Genomic DNA, 24,155 nt, shown 5'->3' with positions numbered 1-24,155 from the left:
CTGAAAATCGTTTAAAATTCCGAATACAAATATACGTATCCCGCCCATTGTGCCTGCTGCAGCCAATCACTGCTACCACTCGTCGCACCCTTAGCTTCGCCAATCACTGTTGAGAAACCTGGTGCTCCTATGGTTAGGGGAAGTTTTGGCACCGTATCTCAAACTCTAGACCTTACCCGCGTAACTTTTGTGTTGAAAATCGAGTAGCATCGTAATTTAATAAAACTGCCCTATAACTATTGGGTATAGCATGGAGTTATAATATTTTGATTTAGTCAATTTTTGCACGTCTTCCGTGGTTGTCCTCTGGTGGTACCGTCGCTGGTCACCGTCAGTGGAGTGTTTCGTGTCGTGGTGAGTGCAAAGGTATCAAGATTCATTTCCCGCTGATGTCCTACGGCAGCGACGCGCCGCACGTTTGGAGCAGCTCGGCAGTGAGTACCTGTTCCATCCTTTGAACCCATTTTTTTCGACCCTAGTTTCAGAAACTAAGTTATACACCTATAAGAGCTTCTTATTCGATTTCGGCCATGTTAGTTTTATACATCTTGTGACCTAATATGTGTCATAGCGAATCCTCAAGTTCTTCTAAAGACATTGGACTCTTTTAGTCTTATTGATGAATGGTAAAATCTAGACATCGTCTAGAGAAATCTTACTGAGAGAAATCTATATGATTTACAAGAGAAGCAGCAGAATGCTTCTTTACCCACCTGTGCCGACGAGATCTTTCTTTGTAAGTGAGATTTCATTCGTACGATTGTAGTTTCCAATGAATATCCTTTAAAACAATTGCTATAGAAAACATATTTCTCAAATATACAGGGTAATTTTAACATTGATTTAAAAAATAAAACAATATTCTCATCCTTTATTAGTTTTCTTAAAAAGGATAAGATATTCTAACTATAGATGTAAAATAAAATAGCGTATGTTTAGAACCCAATAAAAAAAGTAATTTTAATTATACATGTACCAAGCTTTTATTACTACACATATACGTAAACTACAAATTTATTCAAAAACCGAAAACTAAAACCACTAATTTTGGCGAAAACATTAGTTATTCAAGAATGATTTTTAGCACAATGCAGAATAAATACTAATAATATTTGGCTTAATTTAATAACGCAATGTAAAAATAATCCTGTAAACTGTACAAATCGTCGTATACTGACTGTGAACAAATCGTCGTAAAAGTAAGTATTTCCTAATATTGCAATGTTAGAAGAGACTTACAATTAATAATTTTGAATAGAATAAGTAGATAAGTAATATGGCTCAGATTTACTAGTTACATGTGCTATCCTTATGGTTTAGATGTCATTATTAGTAGAAGAAGAACTGTACTTTCTGATAATCCATAAATGTATGTTTTTTGCTGTAAGACATTAGAATTTAGCAGTATTTTCCATTCAGAGCAATGATTTTCATGGACCTCAACCGAGTCTCTCAACTGAATGACCATAGAATGAACATGGATAACAAAAACATGTCGAATGTTCATGTTGGGTCCGTGTCGATTACCGTTGGGAACTCAACTCTCGGACATTTCGACGAATACGTCTATTTAGGATAAGATATTCAGTTAGACAGGTCAAATTTTGAGAGAGAAATCTATCATCGAATCTAGTTCGGTAAAGCAGCGTTCAAGCTAAGCAAGGTCTTCTTCGCCAAACCACTGTGGTTAAGGACAAAAATCTTCGATCCATGTGTGTTACCAGTGTTAATATGCGGCACTGAAATGTGGCACCTGACTATCGGCTGCTTAAGAAGGTTCACGGTCACTTAGCGTGAGGACACAGAATAAATACTAATATTTGGCTTTAATAAAAACTCTGTGTTTCTCTACGCGATCGAATGAAATGAGGAGATCCATAGAAGAAGGAAAGTATCCAACATAGCCCAGTATATTAGCAACTTAATGTGGCAATGGGTAGAGCAAATAGTGCGCAGTACTGACACGCAGAAGGTGCAAAATAGTTCTTGAGTGAAGACCATGTACTAACAAATGTAGCGTAGCAGGTTCACCTGCAAGGTGCGCAGACAACTTGACAAAGGTAGTAGGCTCACATGGGATGCAGGTCGCCTTTTACAGCTGCATCTGAAAATCTTTAGTGGAGGCTTATGTTCAGTAGCGGACTTCATGTGGCTGATGATAATGATTGAATATTAATCTATTTATTAAAAGAATTTGCTATTTCTTACGACATGCAGATATGTATACGATCCTAGAATATCTTTAGAGCAACCCAGAAGACCTGAGAAAACCTAAGGTATCTAAGCAACGGATATGAATTACTGAGTATTACCATTAATTACAACGACATAAGGTGTAGGTTTCAATAATAATAAAATATAATAAGGTGTAGGTTTTGTGTAGGAAATAGGACTAAGGAATGACTAAGAAATTTAACCTAGAAAGTCACTGACTTTTTACCTGACCAAATGAATAAAATAAAGAATAATGTACATATTATGTATCGATGTCGACTATGTGTTCTTTGAAGGATGATTTCTAATAATTTTTATTGTGCAGGGCAGCGAAGTGTCCCCGTACGGGCCGCTGTGGGACGCTCCGCCGGCGCCAGTTCCCTATCCCGACATCCTGGCTTTCCCGCCAGCCGACCTGGGTATGTAAATTTAATTTACTAATGATTTGTGTATTATACTTAATTTTGTACCTTGTATCCCATTCCAAGCTGGGGTTGGTACAAATGTTTTGACGTATGTTGCGTTTTTCTAAAGTGATATTGTTTGGCTTAATTTTTCCGATCATCCCTCTGGAGTTTTAGTGCCACTTACACCGTGTAGGAAAACTGATAAGTAATGTTACCCAACTCCTTGAATTCGCTGCTCCTGATCCACAGCTCATGTCAGCTGCTACTATTTTAAAAAGACGTCGTGTTCTTTATTTGAATACTTCAAGTGATTTCTTTTAAATTTATACAAACATACTGCGGATACAATGCTCGTCTCTAAGTAAAGAAATAGGAACTATATAGCTGCCTTCTACGCCGGTTTAGGCGTCGGTAGGTAGGTACCCGGGGAAGCTTCACCTCTGCCTACAATGTTGCTCTACCATTGAAAAAAATATCATACAGTTTTAAATTATTTCCATTATTTATATTCTCGGTAGTTATACCATATTTTGTTTTATATTAGTTGATGAAAATTCTAATGCTAATGATGCTTCACAAGCACCTAGGTACCTACCTACCTACCTGTAAGTATATACCTACTACTACAACGACTACAAGTAGTTTGTGATACTGGCACTTTTCATTCAAATTGACAGCTCCGGATCCCACCCACGGTCTGGGTAATCGATAATTTGTGTTAGATAAGATGTTTATCATCACAGTGTGGTCGGCGGCAGGATGCGGGGGCCGCGGAGGTCCACGATCCACGCCCGGCGGTAAGAAGCCTCGCCGTCGGGTCGCGTCGGTCGCACAGCGTCGCGCCGCCAACATCCGCGAGCGGCGACGCATGTTCAACTTGAATGAGGCGTTTGATAAGTTGAGGAGGAAGGTAAAAATAACTGGCATTTAAGTTTATTTTGGTTTATGATGTCCCATCGCAAGAGGAGCTACTGCTTTGGAAATCGTTTGTGTGAAAATAATTCTTTTAGCGTACAGAAGAATTTGTAGAGGTACTTACTCTTATTTGACTAAAAAGTCACAGCTGTAGACTCAATTAGGAAATTTAGTGGAAAGATTTAATTTCATAAAAATTTGCAAAAATCTATATAACGCCCCTCTCTCTTTTAAATGCAACTAACACTATTAGATAGAAAATTTTATAATGAGTAATTTAGTAGTTTAAATTTTTCAAAAATATAGCTTAATCTAGACGTTACTGTATTTGATCTTTGTCAATTGACTCAAATGCGTTTCTTATCCCAGGTGCCAACGTTTGCTTACGAGAAGCGTCTCTCCCGCATCGAGACCCTTCGCCTGGCCATCACGTACATCAGCTTCATGTGTGAACTGCTTCATGGCTCTCCACAGCCACATCACACCTCACACGCGACGGTACACTCCTCACGTCATGTTTTTGATGCGGAGGTCCCGTGGTGCGCCTAAATTCTTTAAGACGTCAAATTATAATTTCTCATCATCTATACATACATTCTCAATATAAATGATGAAAATTAGGCATCTTTGTTTTGGACTCCGATCCTGTTGCTTGAAATTGTGCCATATTTAGATGTAAAAATAGGTTTTAAGATCATTCGTGAAACTTTATGGAATCATATTATGTTGGATCTAGTAATAACAATTTAAAAATCTTCATTTACGATTTATATAATTTAGTTAAGAGATCTTACACGTGATAATGAAGCTAAGAAAATGATTATTTTCTATCCAATTTACGTAAATCTAGTCAAGTCACTAGTATATTCTAGTTTCTCACTTTGGTTATGTATTCCTAGATTAAGTATGTGTTTTGCGTATCTATGTACTAGTCAATGAATGTCTTCCGCTAGCTATAGATTAATATATAGTCATTTGTAATTAGAGACATTAAATAATATATTAATTAGTATGAGTACATTGGTATCATTTATTGCTTTAGTAGCCTTTAATTTTTTCGAAAACCTTACCACAAATTATTCATAACCATTCCTACTTCGCTTATTTATGCAATGGTCTATTGTATTATAGTTTGTAATTTTTCTCGTTATTTAGTATAATTTATTAATCACCACGATTGTTTCCGATGAGTAATAAAAGCTTTCTCTACTAATGACATTATTATAAAAGACTCGAGTATTACTATTTTAATGTTCAGTAGAATGTGTGAATACTGTGATAGTGTTTGTGGTGTCATAAAGTGAATTGTATTCAAGATGCGTTGTTTTACCATGATTGTAAGTACTTTTAAATTGTTTGTGATTTTTCGAGATAAACAATCCTTAAGAATTACGTCTCTGCCTTTTTCGTAATTATCGAATAACCGTATAATCAGATATAGATGATTTTCATAAATATATTTGAATATGACATACATTTGTTTGTTTACAGTGTATACTTCTTGCAATGCTAATTGCTGTATCCGCAAATGGTCGAACAAAAAGAACAATACCTTTTATAGACGCATTCAAATCATCGTTATTAGGAATTCCGAAGAAACAATCAGTTGCTGAAGATGTTTTACTATATAAAATTCCCGGATACGACGATGTTCTACTAAAAGTTACGCCCAAGAAATTACCTAAAAAGGAAGCAGCGCCTATACAAATTGCACTAACAACTAATTTAATAAAAGATAACACTCAACCACAAAACAAAACGTGTGAAGACGAGCCAAGCGGTTTTCAACAGGTGGTTGACTTAATAAAAGTTGGTATACATAATAAAAAACAACTTTTAGGAAAACTATTCGGACCGACGCCGGTAACACCAATAATAGTTATAAACGAACAAGTGACATATCCAATAATACAAGAGGTTAAGCCACCACCTCCACCCGCGGTGGGTGTAAAATACACCCAGACTGTTGAAGTGGATTCGAAAAAAATTACGGTACCAATGCCTGTTGTTACTAGACCAAAACAAGTGGTCACTCAAGTTGTTCAACCTACTTATTCCTATAAGCAAGGATCTAAAGGTGGCACAGTGACTTCATATGAATTTGAAGATAACCCAAACGTGATTGTAACTGAGTCCGTGGCAATGCCTGCCTTGCCTCCTTATATTAAATCAAGATTTGAAGAAATCGTTAGTACTGTTGGCCCAATAGCTCCTGTTGCTGTGGAAACAGATTTTCGATTTCCAGGAGCAGTTATAAGGAAAGATATTGTGTTCGGTCCACCAATCATTCCAGGAGATGTTGGACATGTCATAACTCCTCTACCTCCAGTGGCACCTCCGATTTATCCCCCAGCATTTGCAAGACTTCAGAACATGGGATATTTCGAGGGGGGAGATTTCTATGGCCCACCGATACTTGTCGAAGAAGATATTCCTGTATTATTACGTAGTCAAACAAATATTTTCAAAATGCCCGGTCCTAAAGGTGAAGTTAATGTGAAAATTACCAAAAATAATTCTCCAATTTCAGTTAATAGTAAGATTTCTACCGAAGCCAGTTCTAGCAAAGTATATCTTGGTACAAATATTAATCCCGGATTACCCTCGACCCCGGTTGGGATTTCTAAGACCATACCACCACCGCCATCTCTAAGTAAAATTGAGTCTAATTCAGGACCTAACTTAATGGCTCCAGCACGATCACCAATAAATCAGAGATTAGACAACAATGTAAATAATGGAATATCTGGTAACAATATGGTAATTAACGATGAAAAACGTTCATCTTTTATATATAAACAGGTCAGTAATAAAAATATGCAACCGCTAGATGTTTCACTAGCAGCTCCTAACAATAATAAGTTAGGAAACAATAATGGAGAAATTGATGATATTGCTAGCAGGATGTCGAATTATTATTATGTTCCGGCCGCCCAAAGAGCTCCACTGCCATTTCAAGACGCCCAGGTAAACAATATGGGCACCGTAAGACCCTGTTTAGATGTTATTCAAGTAACAAAATCAACTGTTTGTCCCGAACCATTTTATCGCAATGATGGTTATTTTAAAAATAGTCCAATTGTAGTATCAGATAATCCTCCTTTTGTCTATAAACAAATGAATGCTGATGGATCCTCCATGAGCATGATGGGCAGTCAAAATAACGTTGTGGTAGATGTAAAAGAGAAAACGCAACCAGACAACCGAGGGGACATACCACAAACGAGTCTTAATAAATGAAAAACGACATATCCTTTAAGTTATTTATTACAATTATTTAATTCTAGTATTATGCTAAGCATTAAATTGTTAAGATATTTATTTCAATTTGTAAATAAATTTTCGAAATTTCAGTAATAGCTATGGCACACTTGTATTTATGTGGGCACCACATTTGGCGTATAGTACATACATTAGTCCTATGTGCCTAAATCAATACCAAATTTATACATAAACAAGACTATGAGCTAATTTTTCAATTATCATATAAGTAATTCATAATAAATAGAACTGTATATATAAAGATTTCAATTTGTCTCACTTTTAATGAACTTTCTTCACTATTCAGTACGGTTATAATTTATTGGATAGCTTTATTTGTCGATTGAAAATTGGTCTTATGTGGATACAGTTTGGGAAAAAAGGATAAAATATTTTGACAAATACGCCAACTGCAATGCCTACACTAGCGCTAACATCGATTGAATCGTAATATAGAACATATATTGTTTCTTTTATTAAAATTATTTCCAATTTATTCCTTAAGTGGAAATACAATATAATCTGGGGAGAATGTAATTATATTTTATTATTCTAATAAATGCATCTTGTTGGAATTTGTATTATTGAATGTATTGAGTGAGGTCTTAGAGTATTTAATAAAATCTGTTGGAGATATGTTTGAAGAAGTTTTATTTCAGCTTTTAAATTTTGTTAGGTTGTTGCAAAACTAGGATTTTATTTAATAAGATTCATCGTTTTCGAGAATTTTAATGTGGTCCTAGACTGAATTTGGGCAGTGGAGAAACAAAACATAAGTAAATAGGTATACATCTCTCCATTTTTTTATGAATCGGTCCTAAAACTTCCTTAAATCCGGTGGATACGGGTAGAGTAAACAGTAGAGTGATCTAGTATACTCAACTAGTTCAAAGTTCTCTACCAATAGTAGTAGTTAATTTGTTTAGGCACTCTACCAAATCTGTTTACATTGGTATAGCTAGTATAACTCTACTGTATTACTATGCGATTTACTCTTCCCGTGTACAGCGCGCATTAGCGCGTTTCAAAACCTTGATATGTCATGTAGTATTTTTGAATCCAAGTTAACCACAATTAACTCATCAGTAAGAACAATCATTTGTTATTGAAATTTACAACTTAAAACATTGCAATAAATAGTATTTTAAGTTTATTTATAACACTTTTATATTATTTGACACTGTTAACTACCATAAAGCACCGTATATTACACTGGCGGCTGATTTTTCTTCATCAGATAAAATGTATCGAATATGTAACTATACAATATAAAACTGAGACAATTGAACAATTTTATTTTATATTTTTTATGTATTTTTTACGGCCAGTGGTCGAAATTCGACCGTAAAATTTAAATTATTTGTAATATTATTATTCATAAATTATATTTTTCTGTACTTTATTTTGTAATATTATTTTTCATAAATTAATTTTTTCACGGGGGAGTGTGAGATTTGACATCATTAAATTTCATTTAACTCTGTTTAAAAGGGGTACAAAATGTCTTCCCGTATTTATATTATCTGATAGAAAAACCAGCCGATAATACATCCTAGTTACACCAAGTACATTCAGACAGCGCTTTCTCTGTGGAGAGTGAGAGTGACGTCGGGAGGCGGTGGTTCCCAGCGGTCCCAGAACTGCTTCCGACGTCGCTCGAGGCTGCTGGCGAGTGACTCGCACGAGCCGTCGGAGTACACAGTACTGCTCGGCCTGATCGTCGACGAGCCGCGGATTTTATGTTCTGAAAAGATAAAGCCATGTGTTTACTAGGCAACAATATTTTTTTTACTAATTGTGAGGCTAGACTCGAACTATTCCGATTCTGAAAATTATTTCATTTATGTGACGCTACATTAATCGTAAAAGATAATATATATATTATCTGTTTATCCCGAGTGCAGGCGATTACGAGGGAAAAGATGGAAATAAAGGCTAGTTTAACTATCATACCTCATTTTAACGATAAAAATATTAAAAGCTATAATGATTTAAATGTGCCTGTTAACTACAATAAAACGAGAATAGAGTCAGAATAACAACTGAGCGGAGTATTTGAAGAAATACGAAAACATAAAATTATATGACACCATTTAAAATATTATGTTTTGAAGTAATAATGTAAGCAATATTGTGTATCAATTTTTAGGCATTTTTTTCCAAAAATATTTAACAAAAGTTAGGCTACGGAAAATTTACGATTTTATTATAGCCCGACCAGAAAATAAAACGCTTGGACATATTGTGGTAAAATACGGTACTAATTTCTTGTTGCAAAAAGCGTAAGTGGCGCCCTCGAAGAACGATACTCAGCATTATTACAATTCATGTTAAGCAACACACTGACCGTCAACTGTTGTCTAGTAAATTCATGGCTGCCAAATGTTCATGTATTTTAGGGATTTATAAGATCGTTTAAAATTATAATGTCTTCCAGGAAAGTAGGTATTTTATAGCAACGGATAAGTTGCCTAGGGGTAGAGCTTCAACGGGGTTCCTAAATTTCAATTGTATATTTTATATTGATTATAAAAACTGATATTTCCATAAAAGGTGAAGCGGAGCAGTGAAGAATGTGTAGTTACCTCACTGGCTAAGCAAATAGTTTACATCTATGGTGGTAGAGGGCGATACTATCGTCCTATTGACAATTAACTTCCTGGAGTTAACCCTCACGATTGTTATTTTTTTATCTACAGCATTATCAGTGAAATTGAATACGAATCTTACGCTTAGTCCTGTCACCTGCGTGTGTATCAGTGATTTGATCTCTATTTTACGAAGAACATAAATTAAGAAGTTTTAAGTTTTAAATGAAGAATCGAACTCTGTCGCACTATGATATCTTCGCGGATTTAGGTACTATAAAATATAGATTTAAATTAGTAAACCAACCCGCCACGTTGTCCAAGAAGTTCCTGGCGACGTCGTCCAATTGCAGCACTTGTATGACAGGTGCTGCGGGCTTGTTCCGCGGCCGCCGCGCCAGGCGGATCGCGAAGATCGTGGTGATGACGAACAGAATCACCGCCACTACTGCTCCAATGGCTATACCCACATCCTTGTTCACTGGAATTTGAAAAGTTCCGTACAGAAGGTGTAATAAACTCGCTATAGTGGCCCATATAAGTATGTCGCGTTCTGGGATCTGTCTGTGTATATCCGGTTCCAAGAGGCATAATAGGGGACCGGCCTATGCTTGATTTTGTACATTATTCTATATGTAATGGTTAATAATACGAAAAAGAAGCACTCCTGCGAGAACTGCATAAAAATTGGTTAAAAAATGAGCGAGTAATTCATATTTAAAATATTGAAATGTGCCGAAGTGGGTGCGATGTGGGGATATCGCTATATCTCTTTCTTTCGCACGCGTCGTAATTCCCGATGACGTCACATGTGGGTATTTTGTCTCTTTTCTGCTTCCAGTTAATTACCCCTTCCACCGAAATTCAAAGACTTATAACTTGTTGATTTTTTACTGGATTTTAATAATTCCTTCTGTGTTATAATTTATATTATGTTAATATTCGATAATAGTAAACAACAAAAATGAGTCCGGTACCCTATTGTGTCGACTGCCGAGGGGTAATCATCTCTCGTCAGTCGACAATCTATTGGACCCCACTCCACTTACCATCTGATGCAGAGGGATCACTTTGCCGTGCACGTTTAAAAAGTTATAATAAGGAAGAATGGTTTTATGTTACATTTGTTTCGATTGGACATAGTTTGCGATGGCGAGTAATATACAGAGACCATAGATTACTTCTTATTGTTTCTTCATAATAAGTGCCTTTTTTGAATCAAGACTTTTTAGGCGGTTGCAGGGTTATGAAGACAATTATAAATCAGTATTTTTGCCGCTCGTCAATCAATAACTGATCACGTATGATACAGTCAATTTCCAATGCCAAGAATTAAAAAAATATTATGTATCCTACTTACAATGCCACCACGGAGGCGACGCGGCTTGCAGCAGATTCTCAGTAGGCCGCAACAATAACGCTCTCGAGCATCCATACCGATTGCAAGCAAGCGCCCCAGCTTCGTCTCCCGCGCCCATCTCTCCCAGCCCAGCTCGGACCAGCCACGACCCACCCTGGGCCATGGCCTGGCCGTTACCGAACCCCATGGACGCTCTCTTTTCCAGCACTAACGAGGAGTTGCTGGTGGACAGCCTCCATACTGACACTTCGTAATACGTCGCGTTTTCCACTGAAAGTTGTGATAGTTATGTTAATGATGTTGACGTTAGATCTATGTTTTCTAGGCATATTACGCGCACGGAGGAGTATGACATTTGACATATGGGGCATTCCACGTGAAGCGGGCACGAAAAAAAACTCGATGTCTCAGATTTTCGTAATATTTGATTATGTTATACCTGTATATGTCCTCGATCCAGATACAAAATATTATTAAAGTATAAATAACTTGATAATTGGATTCGAAGTGGCGTATACCAGCCGGCCAGTCAAAACTTCAAAGTCCTTTAACTCGCTTACCAGGCTTTATACTTTAATAATATTTTGTATCTGGATCGAGGACATATACAGGTATAACATAATCAAATATTACGAAAATCTGAGACATCGAGTTTTTTTTCGTGCCCGCTTCACGTGGAATGCCCCATATTTTAAGTTTGTATAAAGGAGTGCAGAAAAATAAAACTTATTTGGTCGATTATCGACCATTGGACGACCACTAATAATATTGAATACATTAGGTAATAGCAATTTCATTATAGATTTTATCAGGTCGCAAGTTATCCGCTTGTGTATCCATCTAGATACCATCGTTTTTTCCAATCCTCCGAATTCTTGCATAATTTTTCAAAACTGACAATGAATAAGTGATTCAATGTCACATGACTTATTTGACTACAAATATGACATTTCTGCTTACCCGGTACACATCGTATATGAAACTCTCCGTACTCATACGCGAGGTCACATTGCTGCGGCTGCTGAGGTCTCAAATGTTCGAAACTAAAGGTCTTCTCACACGGGACTTCCTGATACGATATGCCATTGTTTCCAGAACAAGTCGCTTTCAAAAAGTCAGACAAAGGTCCATTGATTTGGTCTAATGGTAGGATATGAGACCCTGTGGTTAGGTTTTGGGGTTCAAATCCTGCCGGTTGAACATGCCAGAAATATGTATCAGGTGCTGGTAACGCCTTTAAGTTACAGCTTAGAGTTTCTTTTACGAGTCTTATGCCTCTGTTTGAGCACTCTGGTGGATCTGGAAGTAGAAAATGAAACAGCTTTAATAAGAGAAATGCATGGAGAGAAGAGAAAAGAGAAGTGCATAAAGTTGAAGTGGAATGGACTGCTGAGACGAATGTCCGTAGGTTCAAAACCCTGATGGCATGCAACTCTGAGTTTTTTAAAGTAAGGTGTGTATTCTTTGTGAATTATTTTATCCTTTAATGGCGACCGAAGCTATCGTGACGAAACTTGCATACCCGAGAAGTTTTCTATAAAAATTATGAGGGTATGTAAAGTGTGCTAGTCTGCACTAGCCCAGCGTGGTGGACTAAGGCCTAATCCCTATTAGTAGTAGAGAAGGCCTGTGCTAAGCAGTGGGACAGTATATAGTTTAAAGTTTAACAATATAAACCCTGTATATAGTAATAATACAGGGCTGATATTATGATTAAGTGAATAGAAACTTACAAAACACGGTAATAGAGATGGTTTCAGATCGCGTCTCTCCCACAGAGTTGGCTGCGGCGCATGCGTACCGACCGGTGTGCTCTCGAGTCGCTTCTAAAACGTAAAGCACCTGGGACGACACATTTTTCCCCATATATCGCCTGGCTTAATTAAACTATCCTGAAATAAGAAAGTATTTTATTTATACAAGTGATGAGACGAGAAAATAGCTCGCTCAATGGCAAAAGCGATGACTACAATCAATAACACACAAAACGTCGATTCACAACTCTTAATGCTATCTATCCGATGATGCCGGTCGTTAAACTCATTAGCCTCAATAATTATACAGTTTACAATATACTAGGTTGGTACCACTTGGTGAACGAAATAGACAATGTAAAGTTTCCTGCTCAGTTCAAAAATAATTGATACACGATCGTACAACATCGCAAAATTATAACTTTGTTACGGAACTCGAAAAAGAGTTGGAAAAACAAACTTTTCGGAAACAAAACAATTTGTTTTAACTTAGCATTAAAGTAATTATCTTCAAGGATAACAGGAAGAATAAAGATAAACGCCAAAAAGTATATTAAATGTTATCTTACTTCGCACATTTATTTTTCTTAATTTGCAAAGAACGGGTCGTAAAAAAGTTATGACAGCAGCGGCAACGGCTGTGTAAACCATCAAACTTCAGATATTTCTTAATTCTTTTACATATTTACGTAGATATTTTAATAAAGCAATATATATTAGAAGATTCCAAACAATGTTTTAGCAACTCAAGCACAATTAGTGGCATTTAACCAATATATTTATTGAAATTTTATAAGTTATCAGCGAATCCTTCTATTAATAATTATTGGCATACTAATAGCGAAAATGTACTACGTAACTATTTTAAAATATTCAAATGGAAGTCACTAGTTTTAAGAAATACATTTTCAATATAAAAAGACACATGCCTACTGGCAAATTTTAAGCTTTTGCGTGTAAACGTTAATTAGCATTTAGGCTTTCCTCCCGGAATAATTAACGTTATTCCATTGATGTACCTATAATATGTTTGACAAGTCCCTAAAGGAAGAATTACGTAATTTACATATTTAACATACAGTAGAAAGTTTCCGACGAGTTTTACGACCGATTCTCTATAATTAGGTACCGAGTTTAAAATGAACACAATGATAATTTTTCGAACAATTTGTTATTTAAAAAGCGTCGTTATTTTCTCCTAATTACAATATATTGTAATTGCCAGGCTTTCTAAAGATCATAAACAATTGTAGGTTGAATCACAGCGGGTACTCACATTAAAATACCAGTAGACCTGTACTATCGGCGGGTTGGCCTTGACTTCGCATTCCAAGTGTAGCGAGTCCACTTCTACCACCTCGTTTTGTTTGCCGAAGCCTATTTTGGACACTTCTAGTATAGGACTGTCTGAAAATGTATATTTTTATTATCAATCTGATGTACGAAGGTAGGGGATGGAAACTAATTTGTTCTTGAGATAAATAAAATATAATACTCCACAAATGTATCTTCTGTAGATTTGAACATTAAAAAAGTCTTGATATTATAACTATTTTTAATAGGTTTGATAGTAAGCAGTAAAACAATATATTTAATATTTATTTTTAACAAATTTGGGAGTAAATAGTAAAATAATCTTCATTTATAATTTTTTTAAATGGAAGCGAACGCTAAAAAAGTGTAAATCGTTTTTTTCGTATACGATAGTTTACTTAGAACCCATAGATATAAAGATACTTACAAGTGACATTGAGGGTGAGGACATCAGCCTTAGACCCCCGGCTGGGCGCCATTACGGGGTTGGTGGCTACGCAGGCAAGCGTTGCGCCATTGTCGCCCACCGCGGGGTTCAGTTTCAAGTATGATTCCGCGGTACGGCTCGAGTTAGTCCAACTCTGGAATAGTGAGAATTTTTAAGACTTGATTAAGGCTTAGTATTTTAGTTAGCATAGTATCGAATTTGGCGTTAGTTATAATATTTAAAAATCAATTAACTTAAGTATTAAGTAAAAAAAAATCATTGGCCATTTTCTTGTCTGGAGAAGATCGCTTTTTAGTGATAATAGCCCCTATTGTTGCACGTATTTTTTAAAACACCAGTTTCACTTATTTTGCTGTACGTGGTGTACAATACAGTGTTTTCATTCTTTTCATTAATTTTAAATAGACTTCTTTCATAAATAATACATAACTTAAAAAATGCTTATAATACAAAATAATTTGTTAATTATAATTAGTTAAAATTATAATTTACAAACTATTATATTGTCCGATATAATTAAAACTACAGCACTAAACACTCAAGTGTATTCCCTAGGGCCGTCCCGAATGCGTCTAACTCTTCTACGGGTTTCGGTTGGTATGCCGCTGTAGGTTGCTCATAGGAGAGTTTCCGTAAAATGTTCGATCGGATAATGCTATACTCTCGAGTGTCGAAATTTGGCCGTAAGAGTGGTGACGACCATTCCACTCACCCTCTAGTGATGATAGCGATAACACGTTCTTCCCAGCCAAAAAAAAGATACCTGTAAGGAGTTAGTTTTGATTCACAGATCAAATTAACCATAATTTAAACTAACCTGATTACTATGTTGCGTAAGATGCCGGTGGTCCAGCCACCAAGACAAATCGGGTTGCGGGTACGATCCCCGGGCGGTGCACTTTACCACTGCTGGCTTTCCTACTTGCAGGACGCCGTCCGCCGTCCCAGACACCCAGTGAATTGACACGTTGTACGCAGGAACTTAAAATCAACATTAGGTTAATAACATGCTTGTTGCTTTACATTTCGTATGCTAAAAAAGGTCCTTATAGATACTGCGCAAGTCCCTGGACTGTTGCCACCCCCTGCACCCTCCCTAATGCCGCCACTGATTATGAATTTATTTTACTCACGGTATAACTCAATTTCCAAGCTAGCCACCAGAGGTGGCGCTAGTTTCGTGTTTGAAGCCCTACAGGAGAGGGCCGCAGCATTATCCCTCGTCAGAGGCAGGTATAGCTCGTTCTCCCTCACTTTCGGGATATCGCTGTCACCATCCGAAGCGTCCACTAAAGTGTTGCCAGAGTACCAACTTATTCTTGGTGGAGGACGACCTGGAAGAAACCGCAATAATATATTTTCTGATTGTTTTATTCTTAGGTTCCTTTTATTCTTAATTGAAAATGCTACAACCAAGGATTCAAGTAAAGGTTACTAATAAAAAAAAAACTATTTTTACATTTATATGTACTATTGGACCCAGTATTTTTAGACGTTGTCACCGATTTTTCTAGTAAACATGCTAGGCCTTAGGTTCGTGAAACTGATACAACTGATCAAGAAAAGAAAGCGATATATAAGAAACAGTCCAGGCGTTACCCAGTATAATTGCTAACAATCAATGGATTTTTTAGGTTTACGCGACTAAGGGGGTCGTCGGCGGGCAGCAGGGGGCTGTCCGCCCTAGTGCATTTTTGTGCATCCTTGCACATTTTTCGGTTGACGGGATGGACGGCAGTGTGTAGTTGGCCTCATGCTGCCGTAGACGAGCGTGCTTTGCTAAGAGAAGGCAACCGCACAGGCGGCTGCGGACGAATACTTAGACACTTCCAGAGTGAAGCCCGCAGCCGTCCCTAATGCGCCGAAGAGAGGCCACCGTTTTAGCTGGTAGGCTGTGCATAGGTTAATTGTACTCGTTAGACTCGGTCGCCCGAAGGTCGTCATCAAATCCGGGCGTCAAGGCACGGTTACCCCAGCATAACCGCTCAGTCGCCTACGAAGGCTGGGCGGTAGTAATAAGGACTTTCTCCGCGCAGGTTTACGCGACTGTTAGACATGGGAATAAAACTAATTTTACCGCGGATTTAGATATTATTCAAAGTTATAATATCTATCTATATTTTACAATTATATATATATATATATATATATATAATTATTATTTTACAATTATATATATATATATATATATATATATATATATATATTTTAAATTTAGCTTTGGCTGTCCGATCTATGCAGCATTAAGTCAGTATCTTGAAGTCTGGCACCCGGTCTTAGACAATCAATGGATAATCTATAAATAAATGCTAATGACTGTTCCTTTACTTCATTCTACGTACAACATAATTAAAGTACCCAATCAATGTTCGAACCCATTATCGATTTATGAAAGCGTGTCGGAAAAAACTTAGAGTTAAAATGTTAATTCACAAAACTATTTCAACAATGTCGTTAGAAAACTTCCGTTAGAATTCCTTGGTAAATCACCTAATTAGGCCATTAGATTTTTAAAATGAAATAGTTAATAACTTAAACTGGAAAAGAATGGGTATAAAAAAATTCTTGGCGTTCTTTATACGTGGAAGCATTTAATCAATTTAAGTAAATGAAATACAGTTCAATATAACTTCGATGAGAACTATTGATAAATAGTTGAAACCATCGATTAAAAGGCCGCTTTATCCGCATTATACATATTTAAAACTTTAATTAACAAGTTAGCTTCGATTTATCATTTATTGGAGTATTCTCGAGAAAAAAGATCGCATTGAGAATGTGCCGCTTCGAATAATGTGTTCCAATTAATGAATTAGGCCTGGATCATGTTGCATAGACGAAAGCATAGATTACATATTTTATTTGTATTTAGATATTAAGAGTGAGTATTTTTTAAACGTAGAACAGTTTAAAAGATTCCTGTTTTAATAAACGATCGCAATCGCTTTTTTAAATCTATCGCGAAAATTGACCAATCAGAACAATGTTTTTTGACATGTTTACAAACGTGTGATTGAAGATTGAGATTCGGATCGTTTATTCAAAACAGCTGTAAGAGGAATCTAGTTGGGCATGGACAAAATATTGCTGTATTAATAATTTTTAAAATAATATACTTATCAACATACATATGACAATTTTGTTCAAATATACTTAATCAATAGTTATAATTCTCTCGGCAGCCTACTTCCACAACTCTTAACAAGTATTGCTACAGTTAACAAGCGTAGTTTAGGTAAGTTCTTCTTGTTGTTGATGCTATGTATACCGGTAATTTGTTTGGATATTTGTACAGTTGTATTATTTTACGCAACTGCTGACGGTCGGGTCACAACGTGTCTATCAGATAAATTAGTATTTTTCAACTGGCTCACCATTACAAGGTCCTATGTCATTTTACATTTTGGTAAACATTACAAAAGACAATAACTTATAGTTCCTCATTGATTTATCTTTCGGGATTACAAATTTTTTACTCATAAAGACATAGAAGCATTCACATGCTTCTGATTCGATCTTCGATTCACGTTTACTAGTGAACCAGCGATCTGACCAGCGTCGCGTCGCCGTCACGTCTCGTCTGTTTGTCGAAACAATATCGCTATCGCTCAACACTGAGCCCGCACAGTACAGAATATACTGCAAAATTGAATTTCGATATAAGTACCTCCAATCACCAAACAGCGCAGCACCAGCGTGTCACCGTCGTGGTACGGACCCACTTTATCCGCCACCTTGTTATTCACTTCATCCATAAAAAATGGGGGATTCGGTAGAACTGAAACAATAAAACATTCTAGATAACATCATCATCAGAAATAATATATATGGTAGTATCTGAGTTTAATCTTTTTATTTATTTGTTTATTACACACAAAACAGGTAACAATCATGTATGCAACATTTTATGTCATGAAAAAATAATTCCTTGACAATAATTATAACCCAAAACAACTTCATTGAACCCAAAACAAAAAGAATCATCACGATCTTATTTGATTATGAGAAGTTCCCTTCTGCAGCTTTGAACTACAAAGCTCTATAGCAATAAAATAAAAATGAGACTATTCCGAAGCTACATACAAGAAATCGAATGCAGAGAATATGAAACATAAAAAAATACGACGAATAGATAAATAACTATTTGAAAGAGTGAAGTCTTGATCGGTTAAAAACATAGATTTTATTCCAATGGAGTTTGCATTAAAAACAAACTGTAATATAGAGATAAGTAACGCACTCAACTTTAAATTAATTATTTAGGAGTCAAATACTGGAAATGATTAGATTAATTTATGATGAAAAAGATATTAGTTAAATCAGCCTTGTATTGTAAGCCCATTACTGGGCACTGTCGTGTTTCACTACTCAGAGGGTTTCGGCCTTAGTCCACCACGCCGCGTTGGCTTAGTGCGAGTTGACAGATTTCACATACCATCGATTTTTTTTATGGAGAGCTCAAGTATACAGATTTCCTCACGATATATTGTTTCATAATACAGCATGGGGCGCCCTCTGGCCAGATGGCGGGACGACTAACACAGGAGGGCCGACAGCGACTGGACGCATAATGTAGTAAAACGAATTCTGTGGCGTACCTTGGGAGAGGCCTATGTCCAGCAGTGGAATGCAACGGGCTGATGATGATGATGAATACAAGCGATAATTCACAAAGAATACACACATAATTTTAGAAAAGTCACAGGTGCGTGCATTGGATTTACAACCTACGGACACCCGTTTCGGCGGTCCGTTCCACTCCCAACTAGGCTATTGCCGCTTAAAAAGACATAAAGATAACCTGTAATGACTTCGGCATACATACATGTATGACAGTTAAAAGCTGTTATAAAATCCAACATTCGTCTCGAAATTAAAAAATGTCGCGGTGTTTCGCAATCTATAATTTTATTTTCATACTCCAATAACGTTTTCCGTTTGGAAACCCATATTTAATTGATCCTCTTGCATGTTGACAATGTTATTGTTACTAACTTATATGATTTTGCTTTAATGAACTCGTGTTAACTTATAAGTAGTTTACACAGTAAACAGTCACAGTGCGGACATTTCGAGAATATTCTAGAATTCTATGGAACCAATATCAATAATTGCAGGTAATTATTTGTTATTGGTTTCAAAACCCTCACGAAGTAAACGATATCGTACGACAGCGGGGTCAACTTATATTAGTTACTCTAAACTTCCAATGTAATCTGCACTTCTAAGCACCAACAATTCTCTGATACTGTATGTTTATGAGCGAAACCTCTCATCGTTAGACCCGCTAGCCTGATTACCACTTTATATTCTAAAATAGTAAAATTCTGATATTACAAGAAAGCAGGCCTTCATAAAATAATTTTTGATGAAACATTTTACGCTTGCAAAAATGAATGAATTAAGATAGGCTTCGAATATAGCAAGTTAACTCGGAGAGATAAGTTAATTTGGATCGATCTGAGTCGACCTGGCGACCTCAGCGTCCTTGGAGGTCCGCGTGGATATTTTTTTGGTAAAAGTTTCAAGGTAATCTAATGAGTTTTATTGATAAAGGTAACATTGTGAACTTAATTATGTTGTATTTTCTGTTTATTATAATTAATTTATACTTTTAAAGAGAAATGGATTTTATCAATTAACTTACAAAAGTACTGTTATCTATATTTCTAAATGAATATTCTAAAGAGGTACACTTTGTGTTTGTTTGTGGGTTTGTAGGGGCTAGTCTTTAAGACTACTAAACCGAATTTGAAAATTCTTCCACTAATAAAGTAAGACGCAAGAAAATTCCATGTAGTACTTATAAAATTAATTAAACTAAAAAATTATCATTAGTTCTAGTTAAAATCTAATATGAAGTAACACTCCAATAAAAATAAATATCTTCCGTGGCACACAAGAACCGTCAAGATAATGCAAAACATTTTATTACTTTCATTAGTTGTGAAAACAAACGAACCTATTAACGTAGCATACCTAATTACGTTATATTAAACATAATAACAATGATGATAAAAATGGCTCTTCTAATGAGAACGCAAAACATACCACATAAAGTTTCATAATACGGGAACACGTACGCCCGTGTAGATTTAATGTGCCGTGTTATGTCTTTAGCGAAACATTACTAATGTTATGTTAGGACGTAAAATGAGATCGCGATATTCTTAATTTTTTTTTGAAAATATTTAGTAGCCTAAATTTTAGCGTAAAGATCCGTGGCGATTTCGAATGGACGTTGCTGAGACGATTTTGTAGTAATTTTGCAACATTTTTCATTGATGCTCCGATCTTTTTATATAGCCTATATAACATTACTTTATGATCACTATGTGTTTCTTGACAAATTACCTATTCAACTCTAAAATATTTTTTAATTCAAACCAGGGCCCTTATTCTGTATGATAGTGTAAACGCGTAACGCGGCCGTGTCATGTTATCTTCGAGAAATGTGCGCGGAATGGTATTCTGTAAGCCAAATTTCTATAGTCCTAAACATGATGCGTTGTGTTACGTGCTTGTTACGCACTGTCAAAATAATGTGCGGGATAGAGAATTAGGCCCCAGTAGTTCCTGAGATTAGCGCGTTCAAACAAACAAACTCATCGGATTTATATAACAGTGTACATAGAAGTATAGATATAATATCTGAATATTATAAATGCGAATGAGTGAAATGTTTGTATGTTTGTTAGAACTAAATGCAGTAACCGGTGAACGGATTTGGTTGAAATTTGGCACACGGTTAGACCATGTAATACGCTCACGGGGCGCTATTAAAATTTCCATACAAAAAATTACTTTAACGTAACCATTAAAGTTAATGATATTATAACGCGTAAATTCGTGTTAGGGGTACTGAATAAAGGTTGACATGCTTCCTGATGACTAGAATTATTTATTAATTTCAGCTATGACTTGTATGTGCTAATAATCTAAATAAGAACAGCATATTGATATCTCGAAACATCTAGAAAAGACAATTCTAATAAATGAATAACCTAGCTAGGCAAGATATTTCAAATAGAACAAAAACTTCTACAAAAAAAACATAAGTTTTGTATAGTTAGTACAAACAGTTTAGATATAGCAGTTAGTTCTAGTTATTTGGCATTTTCTAGAAACTTCAACATCGTAAATACTTGCTTGAATGCTTCAAGTTTATGCTAACAGAAACGCTCTAGAAGAATAATTATTTTTGAAACTACCATTTATATAAAAGTTTCCGAACGTTATTCTTCTATTGTAGTTCTCGTAGATTCGTATAATGAAACGGGAAATTATAATGATACAGTCTTTTGTGTGTTTTACTTTAAATATTTGTATAATTGGGTTTTCTTGTGTTGGTGGTAGGATATATTTAAATCCGCTCGCATAGCGATCACCGTACACAAGGTGTTAAAACACGCCATAGTGGCCCACGTAAGTAAGCCTTCCGAGATCAGCCTGTGTATATCTGGTTCCAACAGGCCGGCATAATTGTGTTAACTGCCGAAGGGTAATCATCCCTCGTCGGTTGAAATTTTATTAAACCCCAATCCACTTACCATCAGGTGAAGTGTGGTCCTTTTGCAGTGCCCGTATAAAAAAAAACAAAACTGAATAAAAATCAGCCCAGTAATCAGTCTATTTTCTGTCAGTTAAAAAAAATCAGCCCAGTAATCAGTCTATTTTCTGTTAGTTAATTTGTAAATATGAATATCCTCATAAAATTCTGTTAATTTTGGTCTTTATAACACAGCGAAATATTTTTATCCCAAACAAAATTTTTGTTGAACTTTTCCTTCGCTAAGTGGATAGTTAGAAAATAAACGGACATTCGTATTGATGGATGCAATGCCTCCCATCTGACATGCCGAGACGACAGGTGGATTTATTTAGACTAGCACACCTATTAGCATTTCTTTGAGGTAAATTGGATTGTGAAATGTACGAAAACAAACACAAAACAGTGATTTATGTTTTATAAAAGTAAACGACTCAAACCACGGGTTGGTTCTATAAATATTTAGGTGTTGATAGATTTTTGATCGACGTTGTGGATATTTTTGGTTTTCTTATACGGGATTGCATGAATATAGACGAATTAAGATTCATTTAATGAAAATTTTCTAGATTTTGTACTTTATATTTATATAGAAATGAAACGTGGGTATACTTTTGTTTAATGAATCCCTCCTAGCCGAATTTCGGCAACGGCGGCCACTCTCAACAGAGACCCAGCCGAGTACGCAGGAGGTATTAAGTATAGTGCATACATGTGAGTAATACACAGGTACACTCTCTGTTTCTTCACTCTCATAGTCTGGTGAGACGGCATTCCGACATGACCGGAAAGAGAAGAGGCGCAAAGCTTTTTGTGCTGTCCGAGAACACGGTATCATAGCTTCCTGACTTAGTATTTTTTAAGATAGTAAAACTTAATCCTAGTTATGTTTGACCCAACCCGGGATTCGAACCCAGGACCTCAGCGCAGTAGTTGTGCACGTAACGTGTACGTATTACAAATACGCCGAGGCAGTCATACTTTCGTTTACTTTTTAACTACAATAGAAAAATAATTTATGAAAAATAATAATGTATGTACAGAGTTATTTATAACTGATTTCAAAACCGCGGAGGTTAGTTACGCGATTAACAAGTAGCCATATTTTTTATGTTTGTTTAGCAATTATTTATAAATAATTCAATTTATCAAGTTAATTATAAGTTCTTAGCTAAGTAACAGAATTTACCAATTGACTGATTATCATCCGTTTTCAGAATTTTTCTATTTAATTATTTACCAACAAGATATCCCTTACCCATAGATAACGAATCATTTGAAAATAAAATGTCTGAGACTAGAATGCTTAAAAAAAGTGAAATTAATTTGAGATTGATCTATCAATGCCATTGGTATTGTACGTTGTTCTAAATTAATCTGCCAGTCTTTGTACGCCGAACGAAAGAAAAAATTGATTGGCATGTCAATTTGGTCAAAAATATTACGATTGTTAGTTCAGATTGGAGGTTATTTGTGATTTTATTTTTTATAACTTAGTGACTACAATTAGGTGTAGGATATTCATCATCATCATCATTTCAGCCCTTGAATTGTCCACTGCTGGACGTAGTGTGGAACGCCCTACTGCTCGATAGACCGACGACTTGAAGAAGGCAGTGGGTAGTGGATGGATGCGGGCTGCTTATTACTCAAGACCGGGATGGTTGGCGCTCACTTGGAGAGGCCGACGTTCAGCAGTGGACGGCGACAGGCTGATTGATTGAAAGAGCGGTACTATAAAATAGTCTTACCAAAGTATTAAACCTGATTTATAAGTTTCTTGTATTTCTTGAGCTCTAAATAATAATGTGATACAAGTTAGTATTTTAAACAACGTAAGCGTGGTTAATTTGGTAACAAACAACTTAAAGGCACTTCGAGTAACTTAAAAGTAATTTTATGCTGTGAGTCAAACTAACTTTGAATACAATCCATCCACGAACTTAATCTTACTAATATAAATGCGAGTTTGTGAAAATGTTTCAATATTTGTATGCTTGTTAGGAATAAATGTGAAAACAACTGAACGGTTTGCGAGCGAGACCTAGTATTACAAATATTATAAATGCGAAAGTTCGTGAGGACGGATGTATGTTTGTTCCTCTTTGACGAAAAACCTACTGAACGGATTTGGATGAAACTTTACAGTAATTTTGGTTATAATCCGAATAACACATAGGCTACAATTTATGATTGTGTGTAATTTGGTTATATTATAACGATACATATCAAGTAAGTCGGAAAAAAATATCCCAGAAAACTCCTTCACTTGAGCGAAGCTGCAAGCAAAAGCTAGTAAATTATAAATATAACAAATATTATAAATGCGATGTCGACTGCCTCGG

At 35.9% G+C, this 24,155-nt stretch overlaps 2 protein-coding genes across 2 annotated transcripts in view; one reads left to right on the top strand and one right to left on the bottom strand.

The window, feature by feature from the left end:
• Positions 1-389: 389 nt before the first annotated feature.
• LOC119189144 (protein Fer3-like) lies at positions 390-4,085 on the top strand. Its single transcript, XM_037438062.1, has 4 exons — positions 390-434; positions 2,540-2,633; positions 3,365-3,531; positions 3,906-4,085. Exons 1-4 carry the CDS (start codon positions 390-392, stop codon positions 4,083-4,085), a joined length of 486 nt encoding a protein of 161 aa, XP_037293959.1.
• A 4,323-nt stretch (positions 4,086-8,408) lies between these two features.
• LOC115449130 (roundabout homolog 3) overlaps positions 8,409-24,155 on the bottom strand; it is a 16,913-nt gene continuing 1,166 nt past the window's right edge. The window contains 12 exon segments of the mRNA XM_037438266.1: positions 8,409-8,541; positions 9,145-9,172; positions 9,693-9,866; positions 10,746-11,015; positions 11,706-12,044; positions 12,479-12,602; positions 12,605-12,637; positions 13,776-13,906; positions 14,241-14,394; positions 15,079-15,242; positions 15,395-15,595; positions 17,929-18,057. Coding sequence (XP_037294163.1) covers positions 9,147-9,172; positions 9,693-9,866; positions 10,746-11,015; positions 11,706-12,044; positions 12,479-12,602; positions 12,605-12,637; positions 13,776-13,906; positions 14,241-14,394; positions 15,079-15,242; positions 15,395-15,595; positions 17,929-18,057 — 1,745 coding nt within the window. The 3' untranslated portion in view covers positions 8,409-8,541; positions 9,145-9,146.

The sequence above is a fragment of the Manduca sexta genome, chromosome 13 (genome assembly GCF_014839805.1).
Source record: "Manduca sexta isolate Smith_Timp_Sample1 chromosome 13, JHU_Msex_v1.0, whole genome shotgun sequence".
NCBI classification, from domain to species: domain Eukaryota; kingdom Metazoa; phylum Arthropoda; class Insecta; order Lepidoptera; family Sphingidae; genus Manduca; species Manduca sexta.
The sequence above is the reverse complement of the archived record's forward strand: the minus strand, read 5'-3'. Positions and strand labels throughout refer to the sequence as shown.